The 21,976-nt window shown below is 43.5% G+C and overlaps 1 protein-coding gene across 4 annotated transcripts in view; it reads left to right on the top strand.

Moving 5' to 3' along the window:
* The window catches only part of slc6a6a (solute carrier family 6 member 6a), an 86,239-nt gene that overhangs the window by 46,810 nt on the left and 17,453 nt on the right, over nt 1-21,976 (top strand). For all 4 annotated transcript variants that reach the window (XM_060932476.1, XM_060932477.1, XM_060932475.1 and 1 more), the window contains 7 exons: nt 7,351-7,585; nt 10,373-10,505; nt 10,803-10,937; nt 11,063-11,166; nt 13,444-13,568; nt 13,678-13,790; nt 17,795-17,932. In XM_060932476.1, the coding sequence (XP_060788459.1) occupies nt 7,351-7,585; nt 10,373-10,505; nt 10,803-10,937; nt 11,063-11,166; nt 13,444-13,568; nt 13,678-13,790; nt 17,795-17,932 (983 nt within the window). The remainder of the gene's footprint in view (nt 1-7,350; nt 7,586-10,372; nt 10,506-10,802; nt 10,938-11,062; nt 11,167-13,443; nt 13,569-13,677; nt 13,791-17,794; nt 17,933-21,976) is intronic.

Here is a 21,976-nt window from a genome sequence, read left to right as displayed (position 1 = left end):
AGTCGTTTTCTTACAGATTCGACTGCTTCTGTGGTGGGAATGCAGGTGAACAGAGAAGTGACATCGTAGGAAACCATGGTTTCATCTGAATCTAGTTTGAGGTCTGCAACTTTAGAAGCAAAATCTTGGTCATGTCAAAATGTCAAAAATTCCCAAGATTTTGCTTCTAAAGTTGCAGACCTCAAACTAGATTCAGATGAAACCATGGCCTCATTTGTTTAACTGGGTTCTCTTTATCTGGACTTGTGTGAAAATCTGATGATGTTTTAGGTCATATTTATGCAGAAATATAGAAAATTCTAAAGGGTTCACAAACTTTCAAGCACCACTGTATGTGTGTGTGATATATATATATATATATATATATATATATATATATATATATATATATATATATATATACACACACACTAGGCACTAAACAGGTCCACCGTGTTAGACTATACTCTAGGCATAAAGTTATGGGCTCTAGCTCATTTTTCTTTCATGCAGTGTGTGTTGGTTGTCCTGTACCCTACATCACAATCAGATTCTGGCCACAACATTGCTATTGGCTATTGACAGTTTTGCAACCCTGCACATGCAACACACACACACACACACACACACACACACTAATTTATATAATGCATAAAAACATAACGTGTGCGTACACACACACACCTGGTTATTACTATAGTATTGTCTCTGCGCTTGTCCTGTTTCAATATTTCACCCACACACACACACACACACACACACACACACAGTGACTAACGCCCAAACCCCACTAGTCAGGACATTTTGGAATCTTCATTGCCATGGCAACAGCAGCCAGTGATGACTAAGATATGTTTGTCGATTGGCTCTCATCTATTTGCAGCGTGAATACAAGTGAAAGACTGAAAATGTGGATGTATTATGGCATGGAAAGCAAAATGAGTTCTAAGCTCTTTAAATATTGTCCCCGTGCACATGAACACACACAATTGGGTCCCTGCACATGCAAAACACTAATAATCTTATTTAAAAAACTGTTCCAAGTGTGCACATACAGCATGTTTTTTTTTTTTTCCCGCAGACATATTCTCCTGGCAAAAAAGAAAGGTGGACGTGCATATGAGCAGGTTTGCGTGCTCCTGTATGACTCATTTTGCTCACACGGGTTCATACCTTTTACCCCAGAAATGTCATGGAAGATTGGAGCAGCTGAACATCCTCACAGACTCGCACATTCCCACACTTGCACACAATCACGCACTTTGGATTAGAGTCAGCTGTTGCAATTATACCTGGCCCAGTGCCTTTTGGCCGGCCTCGACTCCACAAAAACATTTAAAGGTCGTTAGGGCAGGAAGGCTGGTGCTCAATAGTAGACATTGCCATACGAGCTGAAAATAAAGGGTGCAGCTGTGGTGCAGTTATTAACGGATCTGGCGCCTGCTGGTGGCACGCCCTCCATATGGTTTTGGAAAACTGGCCTGCTCTGACACCGCAATGTCGTCAAACACAAACCTGGCTCACCTCGTCAGTGATCATCATGTACGCGTGTCTGGTTCAGAACGATGCCAGCCTATAATCCAAACGAGTCTGATTTCCAGGATTAGAGTCAGGGAACCTGCTGTTGAAAGCCCAGGAGTCCCTGAATCAAACTTCTCCAATAGATGCCATTGTTGTGATGGTGCCAGTTGGCTTTCAAGTGCTCCCCAAAAAGAAAGCGATAAGCCAAATGAACCACTGTGAACATGAGCACACTGCACACAACTGATAGTTGTTGGACATATTGGGGTTCACTCTGAACTTGGTTTCCCTATGTCCGGATTATGATGTCACTTTTATGCCAGATCTTTCAGAATCTTTTTTTTTTTTTTTTTTACCCATTTTCTTCCAATTTGGCATTGCCAGGTCCTACCAACTAGGTCAACGTCTGTGTAAGTTCATTTTATGTAAGACATCGAGGTAGTAAAGTGTTTAAAAATGTTTACTTGGAATCCATCCATCCATTATCTGTAGCCGCTTATCCTGTACAGGGTTGCAGGCAAGCTGTAGCCTATCCCAGCTGACTATGAGCGAGAGGCGGGGTACACCCTGGACAAGTCGCCAGATCATCACAGGGCTGAGACACAGAGATAAACAACCATTCACACTCAGGGTCAATTTAGAGCCACCAATTAGCCTAACCTGCATGTCTTTGGACTGTGGGGGAAACCAGAGCACCCGGAGGAAACCCACACAGACATGGGAAGAACATGCAAACTCCACACAGAAAGGCCCTCGTCGGCCATTGGGCTCAAACCCAGGACCACCTTGCTGTGAGGCGACAGTGCTAACCACTACACCACCGTGCCGCCCTATACTTGGAATCATTGGACTATAAAACAAAGAAGATATTACAGGCATTTAGCAGACGCTGTTATCCAGAGCAACATACAACATCCCCAGAGCAGCTTGGGGAGAAGATGCCTTGCTCAAGGGCACTTCAGTCATTCCTGCTTGTCTAGGGAATTAAACTGGCAACATTTTGGTCCCAAAGCTGCTTCTCTAACCACTAAGCCATGGCTTCCCAAAAATGTTTCAGGGTTAATCCAAACAGGGCGGCACGGTGGTGTAGTGGTTAGCGCTGTCGCCTCACAGCAAGAAGGTCCTGGGTTCGAGCCCCATGGCCGGCGAGGGCCTTTCTGTGCGGAGTTTGCATGTTCTCCCCATGTCTGCGTGGGTTTCCTCCGGGTGCTCCAGTTTCCCCCACAGTCCAAAGACATGCAGGTTAGGTTAACTGGTGACTCTAAATTGAGCGTAGGTGTGAATGTGAGTGTGAATGGTTGTCTGTGTCTATGTGTCAGCCCTGTGATGACCTGGCGACTTGTCCAGGGTGTACCCCGCCTTTCGCCCGTAGTCAGCTGGGATAAGCTCCAGCTTGCCTGCGACCCTGTAGAACAGGATAAAGCGGCTAGAGATAATGAGATGAGGTTCATCCAAACACCATCACCAGTTGTAAAAGTGCAACAGGAAGTAGCTCTGTAACAGGACTTTATGGAGAAACCATCTTGCTCCATCTCACAAATGGGAGCAGTGGCACCACCACCACAAGCTGCTAAGAACACCATTTTGTCTGGCAAGGACAATTCCGTTAATAACATCTTAACTAGTCATTTGACTAACATCTCATGTCATGCTCTGATCATGTGACTCCCTCGTGTGTATTTTTGCTAGGGTTACTTCCTGTCACACTTTTCAACTGACGAAGGTGTTTGGATGAACACCGAAACATCTTGTTTGTTTTTTTTTAAAAACATCGTTAAACATACCAGCTAGATCCCATCTCCTGCCAAAAGATGTGGAGCTTCTTTGTTCGAAGTCTTGTTTATGCACCAAGAGGAAATACTAACCGCTCCGCTCCATGAACTCCGTTAGTGTCATTTGGATCAACAGTGAAGAAAATAATGCCACCCTGCCCACCCAGAGAGCAGTCTCAGTCCCAGCTGTGAACGTCTACAGCATCATCAGGATTCAAGCGTGTGATCTCAATGATGATGATGAGCGCTTTTCTGTTGCTCCACTAATCAATATCCAGAGCAAACACCTGTGTTTACCATCACATGAAAGTAGAAGGAGTGCTGAAATGATGTTTGTCCTTTGGGTCGAAGATGACTTCAGTTTGGTGGGTGGCTGTTGTGGCTCCAGAGTTGACTGATGAAGCCAATCCGGGCTTTGAAGGTACGCCCACATGTCAGGCACGTGTGGGTAGGTCCTGTAATGGGGGTGAGGATAGTTCGAGTCTTCCACGCAGCTTGTTTCTTCTGGGCTTTGGCGATACGTTTCATCTCTGCTGCAAGTGCACCACTGGTGAGCTTTGCTTACCATGCTGGATGATCCTGAGCAAGCGATTCCCAGGAGTTGAGGTTGAGTTCTAGGGTTTTGAGGGACACTTTGAGATGGTCCTTGAAGCGTTTCTTCTGCCCCCCCAGATGAGCATTTGTCTTGGCACAGCTCTCCATACAACAACTGTTTGGACAGTCGACAGACTGTCTGGCATCCTGACAACATGGCCGGTCCATCTGGCTTGGGCTTTCTGCAGAAGAGTGTTAATGCTGGGAAGTCCAGCCCCCAGTAGAATGGGGGCTTGGCACGTTCCACATGCCAAGGTTGAGTACCTTCACTATCTTGTTATTTATTTTCTAATTTGTTTTATTTCAGCCGCTGAGTGTGAGCCCCACTTCACGTGAGGTGAAACAGGTTATGTTTGGGGCACCTTTTTAGCCCCTTCCTCCATGGACGTGAGCAGAGTGAAGCCTAAACAGGGCTGCTCAGACACCCAGGGGCAGAGAATGCGAGGAGCTTTCACTCATTAGCAAAATTATGGAACTGTATCACACCAAGACGGTGACTTATGGAAAACATCATGACTCTGCATCGACCTCAGAGAGTTTTGAGTCGCAGGGATGTACAACCCCAATTCCAAAAAAGTTGGGACAAAGTACAAATTGTAAATAAAAACGGAATGCAATAATTTACAAATCTCAAAAACTGATATTGTATTCACAATAGAACATAGACAACATATCAAATGTCGAAAGTGAGACATTTTGAAATTTCATGCCAAATATTGGCTCATTTGAAATTTCATGACAGCAACACATCTCAAAAAAGTTGGGACAGGGGCAATAAGAGGCTGGAAAAGTTAAAGGTACAAAAAAGGAACAGCTGGAGGACTAAATTGCAACTCGTTAGGTCAATTGGCCATAGGTCATTAACATGACTGGGTATAAAAAGAGCATCTTGGAGTGGCAGCGGCTCTCAGAAGTAAAGATGGGAAGAGGATCACCAATCCCCCTAATTCTGCGCCGACAAATAGTGGAGCAATATCAGAAAGGAGTTCGACAGTGTAAAATTGCAAAGAGTTTGAACATATCATCATCTACAGTGCATAATATCATCAAAAGATTCGGAGAATCTGGAAGAATCTCTGTGCGTAAGGGTCAAGGCTGGAAAACCATACTGGGTGCCTGTGATCTTCGGGCCCTTAGACGGCACTGCATCACATACAGGCATGCTTCTGTATTGGAAATCACAAAATGGGCTCAGGAATATTTCCAGAGAACATTATCTGTGAACACAATTCACCGTGCCATCCGCTGTTGCCAGCTAAAACTCTATAGTTCAAAGAAGAAGCCGTATCTAAACATGATCCAGAAGCGCAGACGTCTTCTCTGGGCCAAGGCTCATTTAAAATGGACTGTGGCAAAGTGGAAAACTGTTCTGTGGTCAGACGAATCAAAATTTGAAGTTCTTTATGGAAATCAGGGACGCCGTGTCATTCGGACTAAAGAGGAGAAGGACGACCCAAGTTGTTATCAGCGCTCAGTTCAGAAGCCTGCATCTCTGATGGTATGGGGTTGCATTAGTGCGTGTGGCATGGGCAGCTTACACATCTGGAAAGACACCATCAATGCTGAAAGGTATATCCAGGTTCTAGAGCAACATATGCTCCCGTCCAGACGACGTCTCTTTCAGGGAAGACCCTGCATTTTCCAACATGACAATGCCAAACCACATACTGCATCAATTACAGCATCATGGCTGCGTAGAAGAAGGGTCCGGGTACTGAACTGGCCAGCCTGCAGTCCAGATCTTTCACCCATAGAAAACATTTGGTGCATCATAAAATGGAAAATACGACAAAAAAGACCTAAGACAGGTGAGCAACTAGAATCCTACATTAGACAAGAATGGGTTAACATTCCTATCCCTAAACTTGAGCAACTTGTCTCCTCAGTCCCCAGACGTTTACAGACTGTTGTAAAGAGAAAAGGGGATGTCTCACAGTGGCAAACATGGCCTTGTCCCAACTTTTTTGAGATGTGGTGTTGTCATGAAATTTAAAATCACCTAATTTTTCTCTTTAAATGATACATTTTCTCGGTTTAAATATTTGATATGTCATCTATGTTCTATTCTGAATAAAATATGGAATTTTGAAACTTCCACATCATTTCATTCCGTTTTTATTTAAAATTCGTACTTTGTCCCAACTTTTTTGGAATCGGGGTTGTAATTTGTGGTTGACGTTCGCGAATAGAGCCGTGAAACAAAAGACGAGTATACCTTTTCTCTGTTACTGCTTTTGTGTTATCGTTTCTTTCACTGTAAGATCAAAACATTAGGTTTAGAACGCCATGCTCAGACTCACCAATCCGAGACAAGTGCTGCAAATTGTTCATCAGGTTTCACGCCTGTTTCATCCTTCAGTCAATTCCAGCCTTCGATTTGTCCCTTCATGAAAATTCCTTCATGCGGACAACCTTTTGGTTTCCATTGCTTTTCTGATGCGCTTTCTAGCTGATTTGCTTTCATATTTTCCTTTTCTGGCGGCACGGTGGTGTAGTGGTTAGCGCTGTCGCCTCACAGCAAGAAGGGACTGGGTTCGAGCCCCGGGGCCGGCGAGGGCCTTTCTGTGTGGAGTTTGCATGTTCTCCCCGTGTCCGCGTGGGTTTCCTCCGGGTGCTCCGGTTTCCCCCACAGTCCAAAGACATGCAGGTTAGGTTAACTGGTGACTCTAAATTGAGCGTAGGTGTGAATGTGAGTGTGAATGGTTGTCTGTGTCTATGTGTCAGCCCTGTGATGACCTGGCGACTTGTCCAGGGTGTACCCCGCCTTTCGCCCGTAGTCAGCTGGGATAGGCTCCAGTCTGCCTGCGACCCTGTAGAAGGATAAAGCGGCTACAGATAATGAGATGAGATAATGAGATTTTCCTTTTCTTTTCTGATAGCTTTTAGCTGGAGGGAGAGCCGAGTCTGCCATGTTTGCTCACGCCGACTTGTTTTGGTTAAAAGTAGGTCAAACACGCCCCACGGTGGTCACGTGATATTGTTGCACACTTGCTTCAGCAATCTCCGGAATCATAAAACGTGGGACACTGTTTATCTCGGCAAAACATTTACACACGGTACACTGTGTGTGTGTGCAGCAACGCAACATCTCGAAACTCCAATAGCAATAGAAATGGAACATTTTTGCCCAGAATTCGACTTTGCAGTCAGAATCTGTAAGCTTTACATTTCACTCTGCTCACTTAGCAGAACTATTGTCCTTTTAAAGTATAAAATACCTATTTGCTTTAATTTAAAGCACTTATTTATTTAAAAAAAAACGAAAGAAGACTACGTTAAAGTGGCACTAACGGGAACATGAAGCAATCAAGTGGCAATACCAGTCCAACACAGTAGATGGTGATGGTGGTAACATGCTCACCATTTCCATTGAGTATGCAACCCAAAGGAAGTTTCCCATCATGGACTAAATGTAATATTAGCTTTTAACTAATAGTGTGTGTGTGTGTGTGTGTCTCTGTGTGTGTGTGTGTGTGTGTGTCAGGAATTGGCTATGCATCCATCGTGATCGTGTCCCTGCTGAACATCTACTACATCGTGATCCTGGCTTGGGGTTTGTATTACCTGCTGCAGTGTTTGCAGAGCGAGCTGCCGTGGGCGCGCTGTCACCACAGCTGGAACACCCCCTACTGCGTGGAGGACACCATCCGTAAGAACAAAACCCTCTGGGTGTCGGCCAACATCACCAACTTCACCTCTCCCGTGTCTGAGTTCTGGGAGTGAGTGCACATAACATCACACACACACACACACACACACACACACACACACACACACACACACACACACACACACACACCACCTTTAACCCTTTGATGCAAAACATATGCACACCCCTTCTAATGCACAACATGGGTCAAAAATGACCCGCATTCATTTTCCAGGTTATTTCATGCTGACTGAGTTTTTCTTTGCTCTATCTTTTGAAATCAGTTTATTTTATGATTGAATATTCCAAGTATTCTTTAAATATCTTGTTTTTAATTACCACAAATCATTAATTTAATTTTTTCTTTCCTACTTTATGAACAAAAATACTTTTTATATTACTACACATGGGTCATCCAAGTGTGATTTAAAATTAAATGTCTTAATACTATAATAATAATTTATTTCAAGTAATTACTTTAGCAGTGAATGGGGCCAGTTATTTATTTATTAACTATGTCGTTAGCTAAGCCAACTACAATAAAATTAGCTAACTAAAGTAGAATATGTCAACAGCTACCATAGGTAGCTAATAGTAATTACTTGTAACGTTCTGACAAGTAATCTACTCACTCTCAAGGTAACCTAAACATCAATTTTTTCCTAAGGTAATGTTAGAACAATTGAAAAACATTCCTTCCATGTATTAGATGGGCAAAGGGCGCTGTGCTGAGCTGCGAAACGTCTGACACAAGCACAATTCACAGTTCCCACCAAACGCTGGAGTAAATGCATGCGGGTCGGTTCTGACCCATGTGTGTAAACTTGATGTAGAATTACAAAAGCTGTGCTTGTTCATAACTTAAGAAAGGAAAAATAAAAATGATGATTTGTGCTAAACAAAAACAAGATATTTACTGCATATTTGGAAAAGTAAATGACAAAATGAATTTATTTCAGAAGTATATCATAGAAACACTCAGCCATACATGAAATAACCTGGAAAATGAACGCAGGTCGTTTTTGACCCATTAGAAGGGTTGTGATACAAAAAGGGTTTTTATTCAAAAAGTAAGAAAGGAAAAAATAAAATAAGGATGTATGATGATCAAAAACAAGTTAATTGAGGAATACCTTGAATACTGAATGATGGAATTAATTTATTGCAAAGATATAGAAGATAAAAACTCAGCCGGGTCACTTTTGACCCATGTTTTGCATCTAAGGGTTTTAATATGGTTCAGTGAATGGGGTATCAAGCTGTGAATATTTAATTGTCCTCTGGGTGAGGATTTAAATCAATAATCCGCAGAAAGTATGTTCTACATCATAAATATACATACACAGGCAGATACCCGATGATGTCATACTGTACATGTTGTTGTGAAGCCGCCATCCTGGTGCTTCGTCTCTGCTCTGTAGAATGGAGTCAGTTTAAATATTCCCCTAAAAAACTCCACTGGGATAAAAATATACCCATAATGGCAAGTATAAATGAAAAAGCTTTCTTTCTTTCTTCACCTGTTTCTTCCTGTTCTCAGTTTGTGTCGAATTATCTCATTCATTGTTCTACTCTGATACTCTCTCATTTTTGTTCTTTACTTCAGCTTCTGTCTTTCTGACATTTGCCATTTTCTCTTTCCCTTTTTACCTCCGCCAAGGAGGTTATGTTTTCGGTAGCGTTGGTTTGTTTGTGTGTTGGTTTGTCTGTTAGCAACATTATGGAAAAAGTTATGAACGGATTGCTCTGAAATTTTTTCCAGAGGTGTGACTGGGCACAAGTAACAATCCATTACATTTTGGCGGTGATCCGGATCACCTTCTGGATCCCGGAATTTTTTAAAGGATTCTTTAGCATTGCGAGATGAGCTGCTTGGCGGAGGTCTGCGCTCTCCGAGTGCTTTTCTAGTTGTTTCTGTTTCTATCTATCTGTTTCTCTGTATCTCTATCTGTCTGTCTGTCTCTCTCTCTGTTTCTCTCTCATTTTTGTTCTCTACTTCAGCCTGTCTTTCTGACATTTGCCACTTTCTCTTTCCCTTTCTATCTATCTATCTATCTATCTATCTATCTATCTATCTATCTATCTATCTATCTATCTATCTATCTATCTATCTATCTGTCTGTCTGTCTGTCTGTCTGTCTGTCTGTCTGTCTGTCTGTATCTCTATCTGTCTGTCTCTCTATCTGTCTGTCTCTCTATCTGTCTGTCTCTGTTTCTCTATCTGTCTGTCTCTCTCTCTGTTTCTCTATCTGTCTGTCTCTCTCTCTCTGTTTCTCTATCTGTCTGTCTCTCTCTCTCTGTTTCTCTCTCATTTTTGTTCTCTACTTCAGCCTGTCTTTCTGACATTTGCCACTTTCTCTTTCCCTTTCTGTTTCTCTTCCTATCTATCTATCTATCTATCTATCTATCTATCTATCTATCTATCTATCTATCTATCTATCTATCTATCTATCTATCTGTGTCTGTCTGTCTCTCTCTCTGTTTCTCTCTCATTTTTGTTCTCTACTTCAGCCTGTCTTTCTGACATTTGCCACTTTCTCTTTCCCTTTCTGTTTCTCTTCCTACCTACCTATCTATCTATCTATCTATCTATCTATCTATCTATCTATCTATCTATCTGTCTGTCTGTCTGTCTGTCTGTCTGTCTGTCTGTATCTGTCTGTCTGTCTGTCTCTCTTGTTTTCTCTCTCTCACTTGCTCTCATTTTTGTTCTCTACTTCAGTCTCTGTCTTTCTGACATTTGCCATTTTCTCTTTCCCCTTCTCTCTCTCTCTCTCTCTCTCTCTCTCTCTCTCTCTCTCTCTCTCTCTCTCTGTCTCTCTGTGTGTTTGACCCTCGGCTCTGCTGTGTTCCTCAGGCATAACGTGCTCGGTTTGTCGTCAGGGATTGATGAGATGGGCAAGCTGAAGTGGGATCTTGCCCTCTGTCTGCTCGCCGTCTGGGTCATCTGCTTCTTCTGCATCTGGAAAGGAGTGAAATCCACCGGCAAAGTGAGACAGTGGGACAAAGGGAGGGAGGGAGGAAGGTATGGTGGGATGAAGAGAAAAAGATAAAGGAACAGAGGGTCAAATTAGACAGGAGCGTGTGTGTGTGTGTGTGTGTGTGTGTGTGTGTGTGTGTGTGTGTGTGTGTGTTCATAAGATGCATCAAAACAATACGTGAAGGAAATAGATGTAAAACTTTACTTAACTGTGTGCATAACTGAATAAATTGTACTTTTTTTTTTTTTTACAGAGATCTTTGACTAATTTGATGATGTCACTGTTTAATCTCCCTCGGTCATGTAGGTGGTGTATTTTACTGCCACCTTTCCGTTCCTCATGCTCATTGTGTTGTTGGTGCGAGGCTTGACTCTGCCCGGTGCTGCCGAGGGTATCAAGTTCTACCTGTACCCCGACCTGAGCCGCCTTCAAGACCCTCAGGTATGACCCGCGTGTGTGTGTGTGTGTGTTTAATAAAAATAGATAACACTAAAACAGCTGTAAGTCATGATTAGGATTAGATGAAAGTGCTCTCTCTCTCTCTCTCTCTCTCTCTCTCTCTGCAGGTGTGGATCGATGCAGGGACTCAGATCTTCTTCTCTTATGCTATTTGTCTTGGTGCAATGACCTCACTTGGAAGCTATAATAAATATAAATATAACTGCTATAGGTAAGGACTTACTTGTGTTCTTTCTAAACTCTTCTTTAACTGTATGACTCACTTTCAGGCCTGAATTTAAGTTCAGAGAGTAGACGGACAGTAGGTCGGGTCATCTGGCCTGTAAATGTAAACACTTATATCAGGTCCTTCATGGTTGCTTTTCCCTTTAACTATCTATCTGGTTTCTGGATAAAAATAAATAAGTAAATAGAAGAAGTCAGACAGTTGAGGTTAAGCAGGGTTCCCCCTGGGTTCTGATAAACATTCTCCACTTTTTTCCTTGAAAAATAAAGTCAAATAAGTATCTTCACTTTTTCTTAGTCCGTATTTTTTTCTTAGTTACCGTCTTGTCAAAGTGGACTAATACAGGTTTATACCAACCAAACTGGCACAATTCAAATATTTGTACAGATACAGCTAGGCTTCTCCATTAGACATAAAATTTGGGCTCCACTCCAGCCTCTGATAAGAAAGACTTGATTTTGGGCGCCCTGTGCACTATCAAGTTAAAGTAAACCTCTTTAGTTTGCGCTTACTGAAGGTTATTTTAGCAGGGAATTATTCAAAAGAGGTACTAGGATCCCTTTAGCCTTTACTTCAACACAAAACTTGATTTACAAGTTACAAGGGAACAGAGTCGAGAAGAGTCTTGGAACGAACCAACAATGAAGGAATTTGAATTTCCCATCGATTTATGAACCGAACACAGACTGACAAGGCGTTTTAAATCATACGTTCGCCACGGGCACGGTGGTGTAGTGGTTAGCACTGTTGCCTCACAGCAAGAAGGTCCGGGTTCGAGCCCCGTGGCCGGCGAGGGCCTTTCTGTGCGGAGTTTGCATGTTCTCCCCGTGTCCGCGTGGGTTTCCTCCGGGTGCTCCGGTTTCCCCCACAGTCCAAAGACATGCAGGTTAGGTTAACTGGTGACTCTAAATTGAGCGTAGGTGTGAATGTGAGTGTGAATGGTTGTCTGTGTCTATGTGTCAGCCCTGTGATGACCTGGCGACTTGTCCAGGGTGTACCCCGCCTCTTGCCCGTAGTCAGCTGGGATAGGCTCCAGCTTGCCTGCGACCCTGTAGAACAGGATAAAGCGGCTAGAGATAATGAGATGAGATGTTCGCCACAGGGACACACCATGCCCCCTGAAACATAACTCCCTTCAGTCGCTTGCCGGCTGCCTGCACTTTCACTTTGGCGAGTTTTTTTTTTTTTTAAACCAATCCCTGTATTACTGATGGGTGGCACGGTGGTGTAATGGTTAGCACTGTTGCCTCACAGCAAGAAGGTCCTGGGTTCAAGCCCAGCGGCCAGTGAGGGCCTTTCTGTGTGGAGTTTGCATGTTCTCCCCGTGTCTGTGGGTTTCCTCTGGGTGCTCCGGTTTCCCCCACAGTCCACCGTAGGTGTGAATGGGAGTGTGAATGGTTCTTTGTCTCTGTGTCAGCCCCCCGATGACCTGCTGACTTGTCCAGGGTGTACCCCGCCTCTCGCCCATCGTTGGCTGGGATAGGCTCCAGCTTGCCTGCGACCCTGTAGAACAGGATAACCAGCTACAGATAATGGATGGATGGATTACTGACACTGTCCGATGTGCTCGGAGACGGTCGGGGCTCTGAGTGTGTTTCTCCCGTGGCTGTCTCAGCCCTTAAATCATCTTCAGTGGTTGAAGAAGCCCCGCCCAAAAAACTTTGCCAGCTTAGACTGCACCATTGTTTATTTCACGCAGAGATAATTACATCACCACACCAGGCTGATTAAGACACACTGTGATTGGTCAAAAGCTTGGCGCTCATTTGGTCCTTATGTGTTGTCGATTTTTATTGGTCACAAGCGCATGCTCATTGTTTACACTCTGACTTCCCAACATCTCTTCACTGGGATTGGATTTTGGCAGATGGAGGGATTTGTGGAGGAAAAGATGACTTGCGATAATGATAAAGATGACAAATACATTCGTCACTGTGACGACTGCTAGTAATTTTCTCTTCGTTTAATTATTTTTAATTTTTTACCAATTTTTTTAACCATTTCCCTTTATTTTCTTATCTACTTCCAACCTATGTGGGGTTTTTTTTTTGTTGGTTTTTTGTGGATCCATGTTTACTTGTTTTTTTTGTTATTTTTCAACCAATTTACTTTAATTATATAAGAATTCTTCTCAGGTGTAGAATGATTTAAAATTTGTTTAGAGTATCAGTAAATAAATTCTCAACCACAGTAGTAGAGTAATGCAACATTAATGTGTGTGTGTGTGTGTGTGTGTGTGTGTGTGTGTGTGTGTGTGTGTAGGGACTGCTTGTTGCTGGGATGCTTGAACAGCGGGACCAGCTTTGTGTCTGGGTTTGCCATCTTCTCCGTCCTGGGTTTCATGGCGCAGGAGCAGGGCGTGGCCATCGTTGATGTAGCTGAGTCAGGTAGGCTGGGGGTTAAAGGTCAACCGTGCACTCGTACACTCATATTTTATTTATTGCATGTATATTTAGAGCAGTGTTTATTAGTGTGTAACGGGCGTGTCTCTCTCAGGTCCCGGACTGGCCTTCATCGCGTATCCAAAGGCGGTCACTATGATGCCACTGCCCACTTTTTGGGCGATCCTCTTCTTCATCATGCTTCTGCTGCTGGGCCTCGACAGTCAGGTGCGTCTCCAGATTGTCTTCTTTGCATGTACATACATTAATAAAATTATTAGGCACGTATTCCCCAACCTCCCAAGATCAACAGGGGTGTCGATCTTGGGAGGTTGGGAAATGCGTGCCTAATAATTTTATTAAAATGTGTTAATAAAATTAACACACATTTTAATAGAATTTTAATAGAGACTTCCAAACTCTAAACGTCTATTTATACTTGAACAATTCCTAATTCCACAGGTCACTTTATGCTATTGCACTTTATCATATTTTTGCTGCTGCATAATTTAATACACTTTCACATTTAATTCTGTACTGAGCCAAATTGTAACGAAATTTCGTTCTGTGTACGCTTGTTGCATACTGAATGACAATAAAGGTTGTCTAAGTCTAAAGCCTCGGTCACAACCGGCCGTACGTGCTCCTACGGCCGGTCTACGTGCAAAAAACGCAAGAAATGCACAGAGGGCGCGTGTGAAACGCACGGAGGGCGCGCGTGTGACGTGCTGATTTTCGAGCCGTAGACTGGCCGCAGACCGGCCGCAGAGGTTCTTTGTCATGTCAAACAAACTCTACAGGCGCTTATGTTTTTTTCAGGTTGCAAGAGAAACTTACGGCCAACGTGCGTCTTTCTCCACGAACAAAAAAAACGCAGCAATTTGGGAAACGCCAAAAATAGCACGGCCAAAAAATCGTACGTCTGGTTGTGACCTAGGCTTAAGTGAGTTTCACAAAATCACTGCAAAGGTAAAAGTTAAGATGTTAGCTGGTTTTCTGAGAGAGAGAGAGAGAGAGAGAGTGTTCATTGTGATGCTCACTCAACCATTTAATGATCATCTTTATGCTGTGATGCTTTGGGACACTCGATCCATGCTGAGATAAGAGATATGAGCTCTGGAGTGTGAGTGAAGTGGTATATGTGTGTTATGACAGGCATTCATAACTCACACTCGGTGAGGATATGAAATATTATCTTCAGCTCAGGCCATAAGCCTGCAAGCAAACATCGGTGGGTTATATTTAGTCACTTTGCGCATGATGAAAAGTTGAAATGTGTTGCAGCGATTTGACAGTTTGCACAGTTGTCCATACACACACACACACACACACACACACACACACACACTCATATAGTGGCGTCCAAACGTCTGAGACCACAATGAAAATCTGTGATTTTCTTTTTTCCATGTAAAATTTTATGAATTTTTAGAATCATTAAATTCAGTTCAGTATTTTGAATATTTAACAATTATTTGCCAAAGGCTCAGTGAATATCAGTGATTATTATACATAAAGGCCACTTTTTCCATTGAATAAAAACATGTATTCTATTCCCTTCTAGTTGGTTTATTGATAGCATGCAATATTGTTAGCATATCGCTTATCCTATGCGTATTATGTCACTCTACCCAATGGAGAATGAGCACTGAATATGGCTTACGATGTCACATGGTTGTCAAGACAACATGTCACACGTCAGAGACGTAAAACTTCCGCACTAGCGAGTGAGTGATGTGACAATTTGTAAACAAACATGGCCGCCAGGTTTGCTTTGTTAAAAACGGAAGATTTTGAGAGAATTTTGGCTGCCAGGTCGCTCTGTTGTGTGTAGCTGTTGATGTCGGTTTTAAAAGTAACTAAGTAAATTACACAGGGAAAATAATAATAATAATAATATTCGGCTTGACTGCATTGGCATTGGCCTTCACTAACACTACCCTGGCTGCAAGATGGACTGCCACGCTAACAGCACTGAGTCGCGGCTGAGCCCATGTTGGCCTTCATTTACACTAGTGATGAATGCTACACTGGCTAGAAGGTAACTGGACTGCTGCGCTAACAGCACTGTCGTGGGTAAGCTAGCATTGGCCTTCGAGAATGCTCATATGAAGAGAGTGTATTTATAATAATAATAATATTGACTGGCTTTCTTTCGTGGTCTATCAGATATATTCCATTCAGCTACTCGTCTTCGACTCGTTCAATATCCTGCTAGCTGAATGGAATATATCTGATATACCACGAAAAAACCCAGCCAATATTATTTAAATAATAACAGATGAAGTTGAGGTTATTATTATTCACTGATATTCACTGATCCTGAGGTGGATAATTGTTTTAGTATAAATACACAGGTGATTTTATTTAAAAAATTATTTCAAACTTCAAAAGCAGCATGTAAATGTCATAACGGTGTGGCTTGTAATTACATAATAATGGTGATGAAGTGATTGGCTGCCATTTTGCCGAGTTGCTCGAGGTGATTATCAAGAAATAGTCCAAATTTCTCAACCAGTCAGCGCATGATTTTCTATAATCATCTCCATGTTTATATTTAAGTTATTCCACGAAATCAAGTTGTACATGAGCTGATAGCCAGTGAGGCGCGTGGCACTGAGGTATCTATAAGCCATGTACGACGAGATTGAGTGGAATAACTGTTTTATTCTATCCACATTCACTGGATTTTGAGAAACGGAGCATGTTTATTTTTATTTTTTGCAAATCCGATCAACAAAAATTTTATACAAAATGTCTGACAAAATAATTTCTGTTTAGAATGTAAACAAACCGGCAAAATGACAGGAGCAATTTGTGAAAAATGTGATGATAATAATTCTTGAAATTAAAAAAAAAGATACGTTCTTAAAATCAAATACTTTCATTCCATATTTTGTTGCCTTTTTTTGTGTATATTTTGGGGGGTTTTGTTTTCAGGTAGAGTTTTTCTTTCATCCTCGGTTGGTTCAGCAACACAATCTGCCATTTTGTTTTTCTCTACTTATGATATATGAGCTGATATCCTAGTAGTAGAGTAGCCAATCAGAGCGCATGATTGCTCATATCCAGTGAATGTGGATAGAATAGTATTTAATACTCTGCACTATTTCTAGGTCCCTACAGTATATACTAAATGTAAGCAAATGTTTAAACTGCTTTGTATAAAAGATCAGGTATTTGTCATGTCTGATCTCTTCTGGGTTTTTTTGGGTTTTTTTTTTTTCATTTTTGATGCCTCATAAATTAAATATATATATTTCTTTCAGACATTCACCTAATTGCTAAAAAAATACTATAACATGAGTATTATATATAAATATAAACATTTAAAAGATCTGACTGATCTGGTTCAGGTTGAAGATATAGTGAACTCCAAAGCATGAAATAATTTTTATGTACTTTTTTTTTGCCATAACTTTGCAAATATGCAGCTGTTAAAGACATTGAATAGTGTAGAACAATCTCTGAAAATTTCAAGCATCTAGCACAAATAGTTCAAAAGTACAGTCTCAGGTAAATATCTCAGGAAGTAAAGAAGATACAAGCTGCAAACTTTGCACACGACATGTTGGAAACGGTGGCATTATTTATATAAAGTAGGTATGAAGCAAATCCAAGATGGTCAGTTAGGAAAATTTCTAAAATCTGTCAATTTGATGTGGAAAAGGATTTTAGTCCTTAAAAAGGATCAGCAGGTTTTGTACAAATTGAAGGAGTCCATGCCAGCTCGAGTGTGGATCAGCTTTTCTTTTTCTCATTAAAGAAAAAAAGGGGACGTACCAAATAGTAAGGAACTGTAAAAGTCATGTAAATATTTTAAAGAGTATTTTTCGCTCAAGTTGTTAATGTTATATTAAATTATATTCATGAAAATTGGTGTATTAAAGTAGAAAAAGTGTGCAAAATAGAAGCATTTTCACTGTGTGTGTGTGTGTGTGTGTGTGTGTGTGTGTGTGTGTGTGTGTGTGTGTGTGTGTTTGCAGAAAATCGAATTTCATTGTAATTTTAAACACACACAGAGGTTGTATCAAGTATCCATTATGCAATTCTGTGAGAGTTGCATAACCATCTCACTCACACACACCTATCCACATGCACACATGCTGTGAGTGCAATAAAATCATCAGCACCACATGACCTCCTAAAATGTGATTTGAGCTTTTGCATAAATATGTATTATGAGCAAAGTTTTACACAATTCACAGATGTTTGTGTGTGTGTGTGTCCAGTTTGTAGAAGTGGAGGGTCAGATCACCTCCCTGGTGGACCTGTACCCATCCCTCCTAAGGAAGGGATACCGGAGAGAGATCTTCATCGCTGGCATCTGTGTCATCAGTTACCTGGTGGGACTCACCATGGTTACTAATGTAAGAAATTTTCCGTGTGTGTGTGTGTGTGTTCTGACTAGGGCATGAATGACTGATGGATGGAAGATACATTTAAAGCAGCCAGTAATTGAATATGATAGAATTCCATCAGATTTAATGTGTGAACTTTGGAGGCCACGCCTGCTTCACTGGGACTAACAGATACCTAGGCCACACCTCCTTCACTGGGATTGGCAGACACATAGGCCATGTCTCTTTCACTGGGACTGGCAGACACATAGGCCACGCCTCTTTCACTGGGATTGGCAGACACATAGACCACACCTCCTTCACTTGGACTAATAGACACACAAGCCACACCTCCTTCACTCGGACTGATAGACACGTATGCCACACCTCCTTCACTTGGACTAAGACCCATAGGTCACACCTCCTTCATTCGGACTAATAGACACGTAGGCCACACCTCCTTCATTCGGACTAATAGACACACAGGCCACACCTCCTTCACTCGGACTATATAGACACACAGGCCACACGTCCTTCACTCGGACTATATAGACACAGGCCACACCTCCTTCACTCGGACTAATAGACACAGGCCACACCTCCTTCACTCGGACTAATAGACACAGGCCACACCTCCTTCACTCGGACTAATAGACACGTAGGCTACACCTCCTTCACTCGGACTAATAGACACGTAGGCTACACCTCCTTCACTCGGACTAATAGACACACAGGCCACACCTCCTTCACTCGGACTAATAGACATGTAGGCCACACCTCCTTCACTCGGACTAATAGACACGTAGGCCACACCTCCTTCACTTGGACTAATAGACACATAGGCCACACCTCCTTCACTCGGACTAATTAGACACGTAGGCTACACCTCCTTCACTCGGACTAATAGACACGTAGGCCACACCTCCTTCACTCGGACTAATAGACACGTAGGCTACACCTCCTTCACTCGGACTAATAGACACACAGGCCACACCTCCTTCACTCGGACTAATAGACGCATAGGCCACACCTCCTTCACTCGGACTAATAGACACGTAAGCCACACCTCCTTCACTCGGACTATATAGACACACAGGCCACACCTCCTTCACTCGGACTAATAGACACATAGGCCACACCTCCTTCACTCGGACTAATAGACACACAGGCCACACCTCCTTCACTCGGACTAATAGACACATAGGCCACACCTCCTTCACTCGGACTAATAGACACATAGGCCACACCTCCTTCACTCGGACTAATTAGACACGTAGGCTACACCTCCTTCACTCGGACTAATAGACACGTAGGCTACACCTCCTTCACTCGGACTAATAGACACACAGGCCACACCTCCTTCACTCGGACTAATAGACACATAGGCCACACCTCCTTCACTCGGACTAATAGACACATAGGCCACACCTCCTTCACTCGGACTAATAGACACATAGGCCACACCTCCTTCACTCGGACTAATAGACACGTAGGCCACACCTCCTTCACTCGGACTAATAGACACACAGGCCACACCTCCTTCACTCGGACTAATAGACACACAGGCCACACCTCCTTCACTCGGACTATATAGACACACAGGCCACACCTCCTTCACTCAGACTATATAGACACACAGGCCACACCTCCTTCACTCGGACTATATAGACACAGGCCACACCTCCTTCACTCGGACTAATAGACACGTAGGCTACACCTCCTTCACTCGGACTAATAGACACGTAGGCCACACCTCCTTCACTCGGACTAATAGACACATAGGCCACACCTCCTTCACTCGGACTATATAGACACACAGGCCACACCTCCTTCACTCGGACTATATAGACACAGGCCACACCTCCTTCACTCGGACTAATAGACACATAGGCTACACCTCCTTCACTCGGACTAATAGACACACAGGCCACACCTCCTTCACTTGGACTAATAGACACACAGGCCACACCTCCTTCACTCGGACTAATAGACACGTAGGCCACACCTCCTTCACTCGGACTAATAGACACACAGGCCACACCTCCTTCACTCGGACTAATAGACACATAGGCCACACCTCCTTCACTCGGACTAATAGACACACAGGCCACACCTCCTTCACTCGGACTAATAGACACACAGGCCACACCTCCTTCACTCGGACTAATAGACACGTAGGCTACACCTCCTTCACTCGGACTAATAGACACACAGGCCACACCTCCTTCACTCGGACTAATAGACACATAGGCCACACCTCCTTCACTCGGACTAATAGACACGTAGGCCACACCTCCTTCACTCGGACTAATAGACACGTAAGCCACACCTCCTTCACTCGGACTATATAGACACACAGGCCACACCTCCTTCACTCGGACTAATAGACACATAGGCCACACCTCCTTCACTCGGACTAATAGACACACAGGCCACACCTCCTTCACTCGGACTAATAGACACATAGGCCACACCTCCTTCACTCGGACTAATAGACACATAGGCCACACCTCCTTCACTCGGACTAATAGACACATAGGCCACACCTCCTTCACTCGGACTAATAGACACGTAGGCTACACCTCCTTCACTCGGACTAATAGACACATAGGCCACACCTCCTTCACTCGGACTAATAGACACGTAGGCCACACCTCCTTCACTCGGACTAATAGACACGTAAGCCACACCTCCTTCACTCGGACTATATAGACACACAGGCCACACCTCCTTCACTCGGACTAATAGACACATAGGCCACACCTCCTTCACTCGGACTAATAGACACAGGCCACACCTCCTTCACTCGGACTAATAGACACGTAGGCTACACCTCCTTCACTCGGACTAATAGACACGTAGGCTACACCTCCTTCACTCGGACTAATAGACACACAGGCCACACCTCCTTCACTCGGACTAATAGACACATAGGCCACACCTCCTTCACTCGGACTAATAGACACATAGGCCACACCTCCTTCACTCGGACTAATAGACACATAGGCCACACCTCCTTCACTCGGACTAATAGACATGTAGGCCACACCTCCTTCACTCGGACTAATAGACACGTAGGCCACACCTCCTTCACTCGGACTATATAGACACGTAGGCCACACCTCCTTCACTCGGACTATATAGACACGTAGGCCACACCTCCTTCACTCGGACTATATAGACACACAGGCCACACCTCCTTCACTCGGACTATATAGACACACAGGCCACACCTCCTTCACTCGGACTATATAGACACAGGCCACACCTCCTTCACTCGGACTAATAGACACGTAGGCTACACCTCCTTCACTCGGACTAATAGACACGTAGGCCACACCTCCTTCACTCGGACTAATAGACACATAGGCCACACCTCCTTCACTCGGACTAATAGACACATAGGCCACACCTCCTTCACTCGGACTATATAGACACACAGGCCACACCTCCTTCACTCGGACTATATAGACACAGGCCACACCTCCTTCACTCGGACTAATAGACACATAGGCTACACCTCCTTCACTCGGACTATATAGACGCACAGGCCACACCTCCTTCACTCGGACTAATAGACACGTAAGCCACACCTCCTTCACTCGGACTATATAGACACACAGGCCACACCTCCTTCACTCGGACTAATAGACACATAGGCCACACCTCCTTCACTCGGACTAATAGACACACAGGCCACACCTCCTTCACTCGGACTAATAGACACATAGGCCACACCTCCTTCACTCGGACTAATAGACACATAGGCCACACCTCCTTCACTCGGACTAATAGACACGTAGGCTACACCTCCTTCACTCGGACTAATAGACACATAGGCCACACCTCCTTCACTCGGACTAATAGACATGTAGGCCACACCTCCTTCACTCGGACTAATAGACACGTAAGCCACACCTCCTTCACTCGGACTATATAGACACACAGGCCACACCTCCTTCACTCGGACTAATAGACACATAGGCCACACCTCCTTCACTCGGACTAATAGACACAGGCCACACCTCCTTCACTCGGACTAATAGACACGTAGGCTACACCTCCTTCACTCGG

This window comes from Neoarius graeffei, chromosome 10 (genome assembly GCF_027579695.1).
Source record: "Neoarius graeffei isolate fNeoGra1 chromosome 10, fNeoGra1.pri, whole genome shotgun sequence".
Lineage (NCBI taxonomy): Eukaryota > Metazoa > Chordata > Actinopteri > Siluriformes > Ariidae > Neoarius > Neoarius graeffei.
This window is presented reverse-complemented; position numbering and strand designations above follow the sequence as displayed.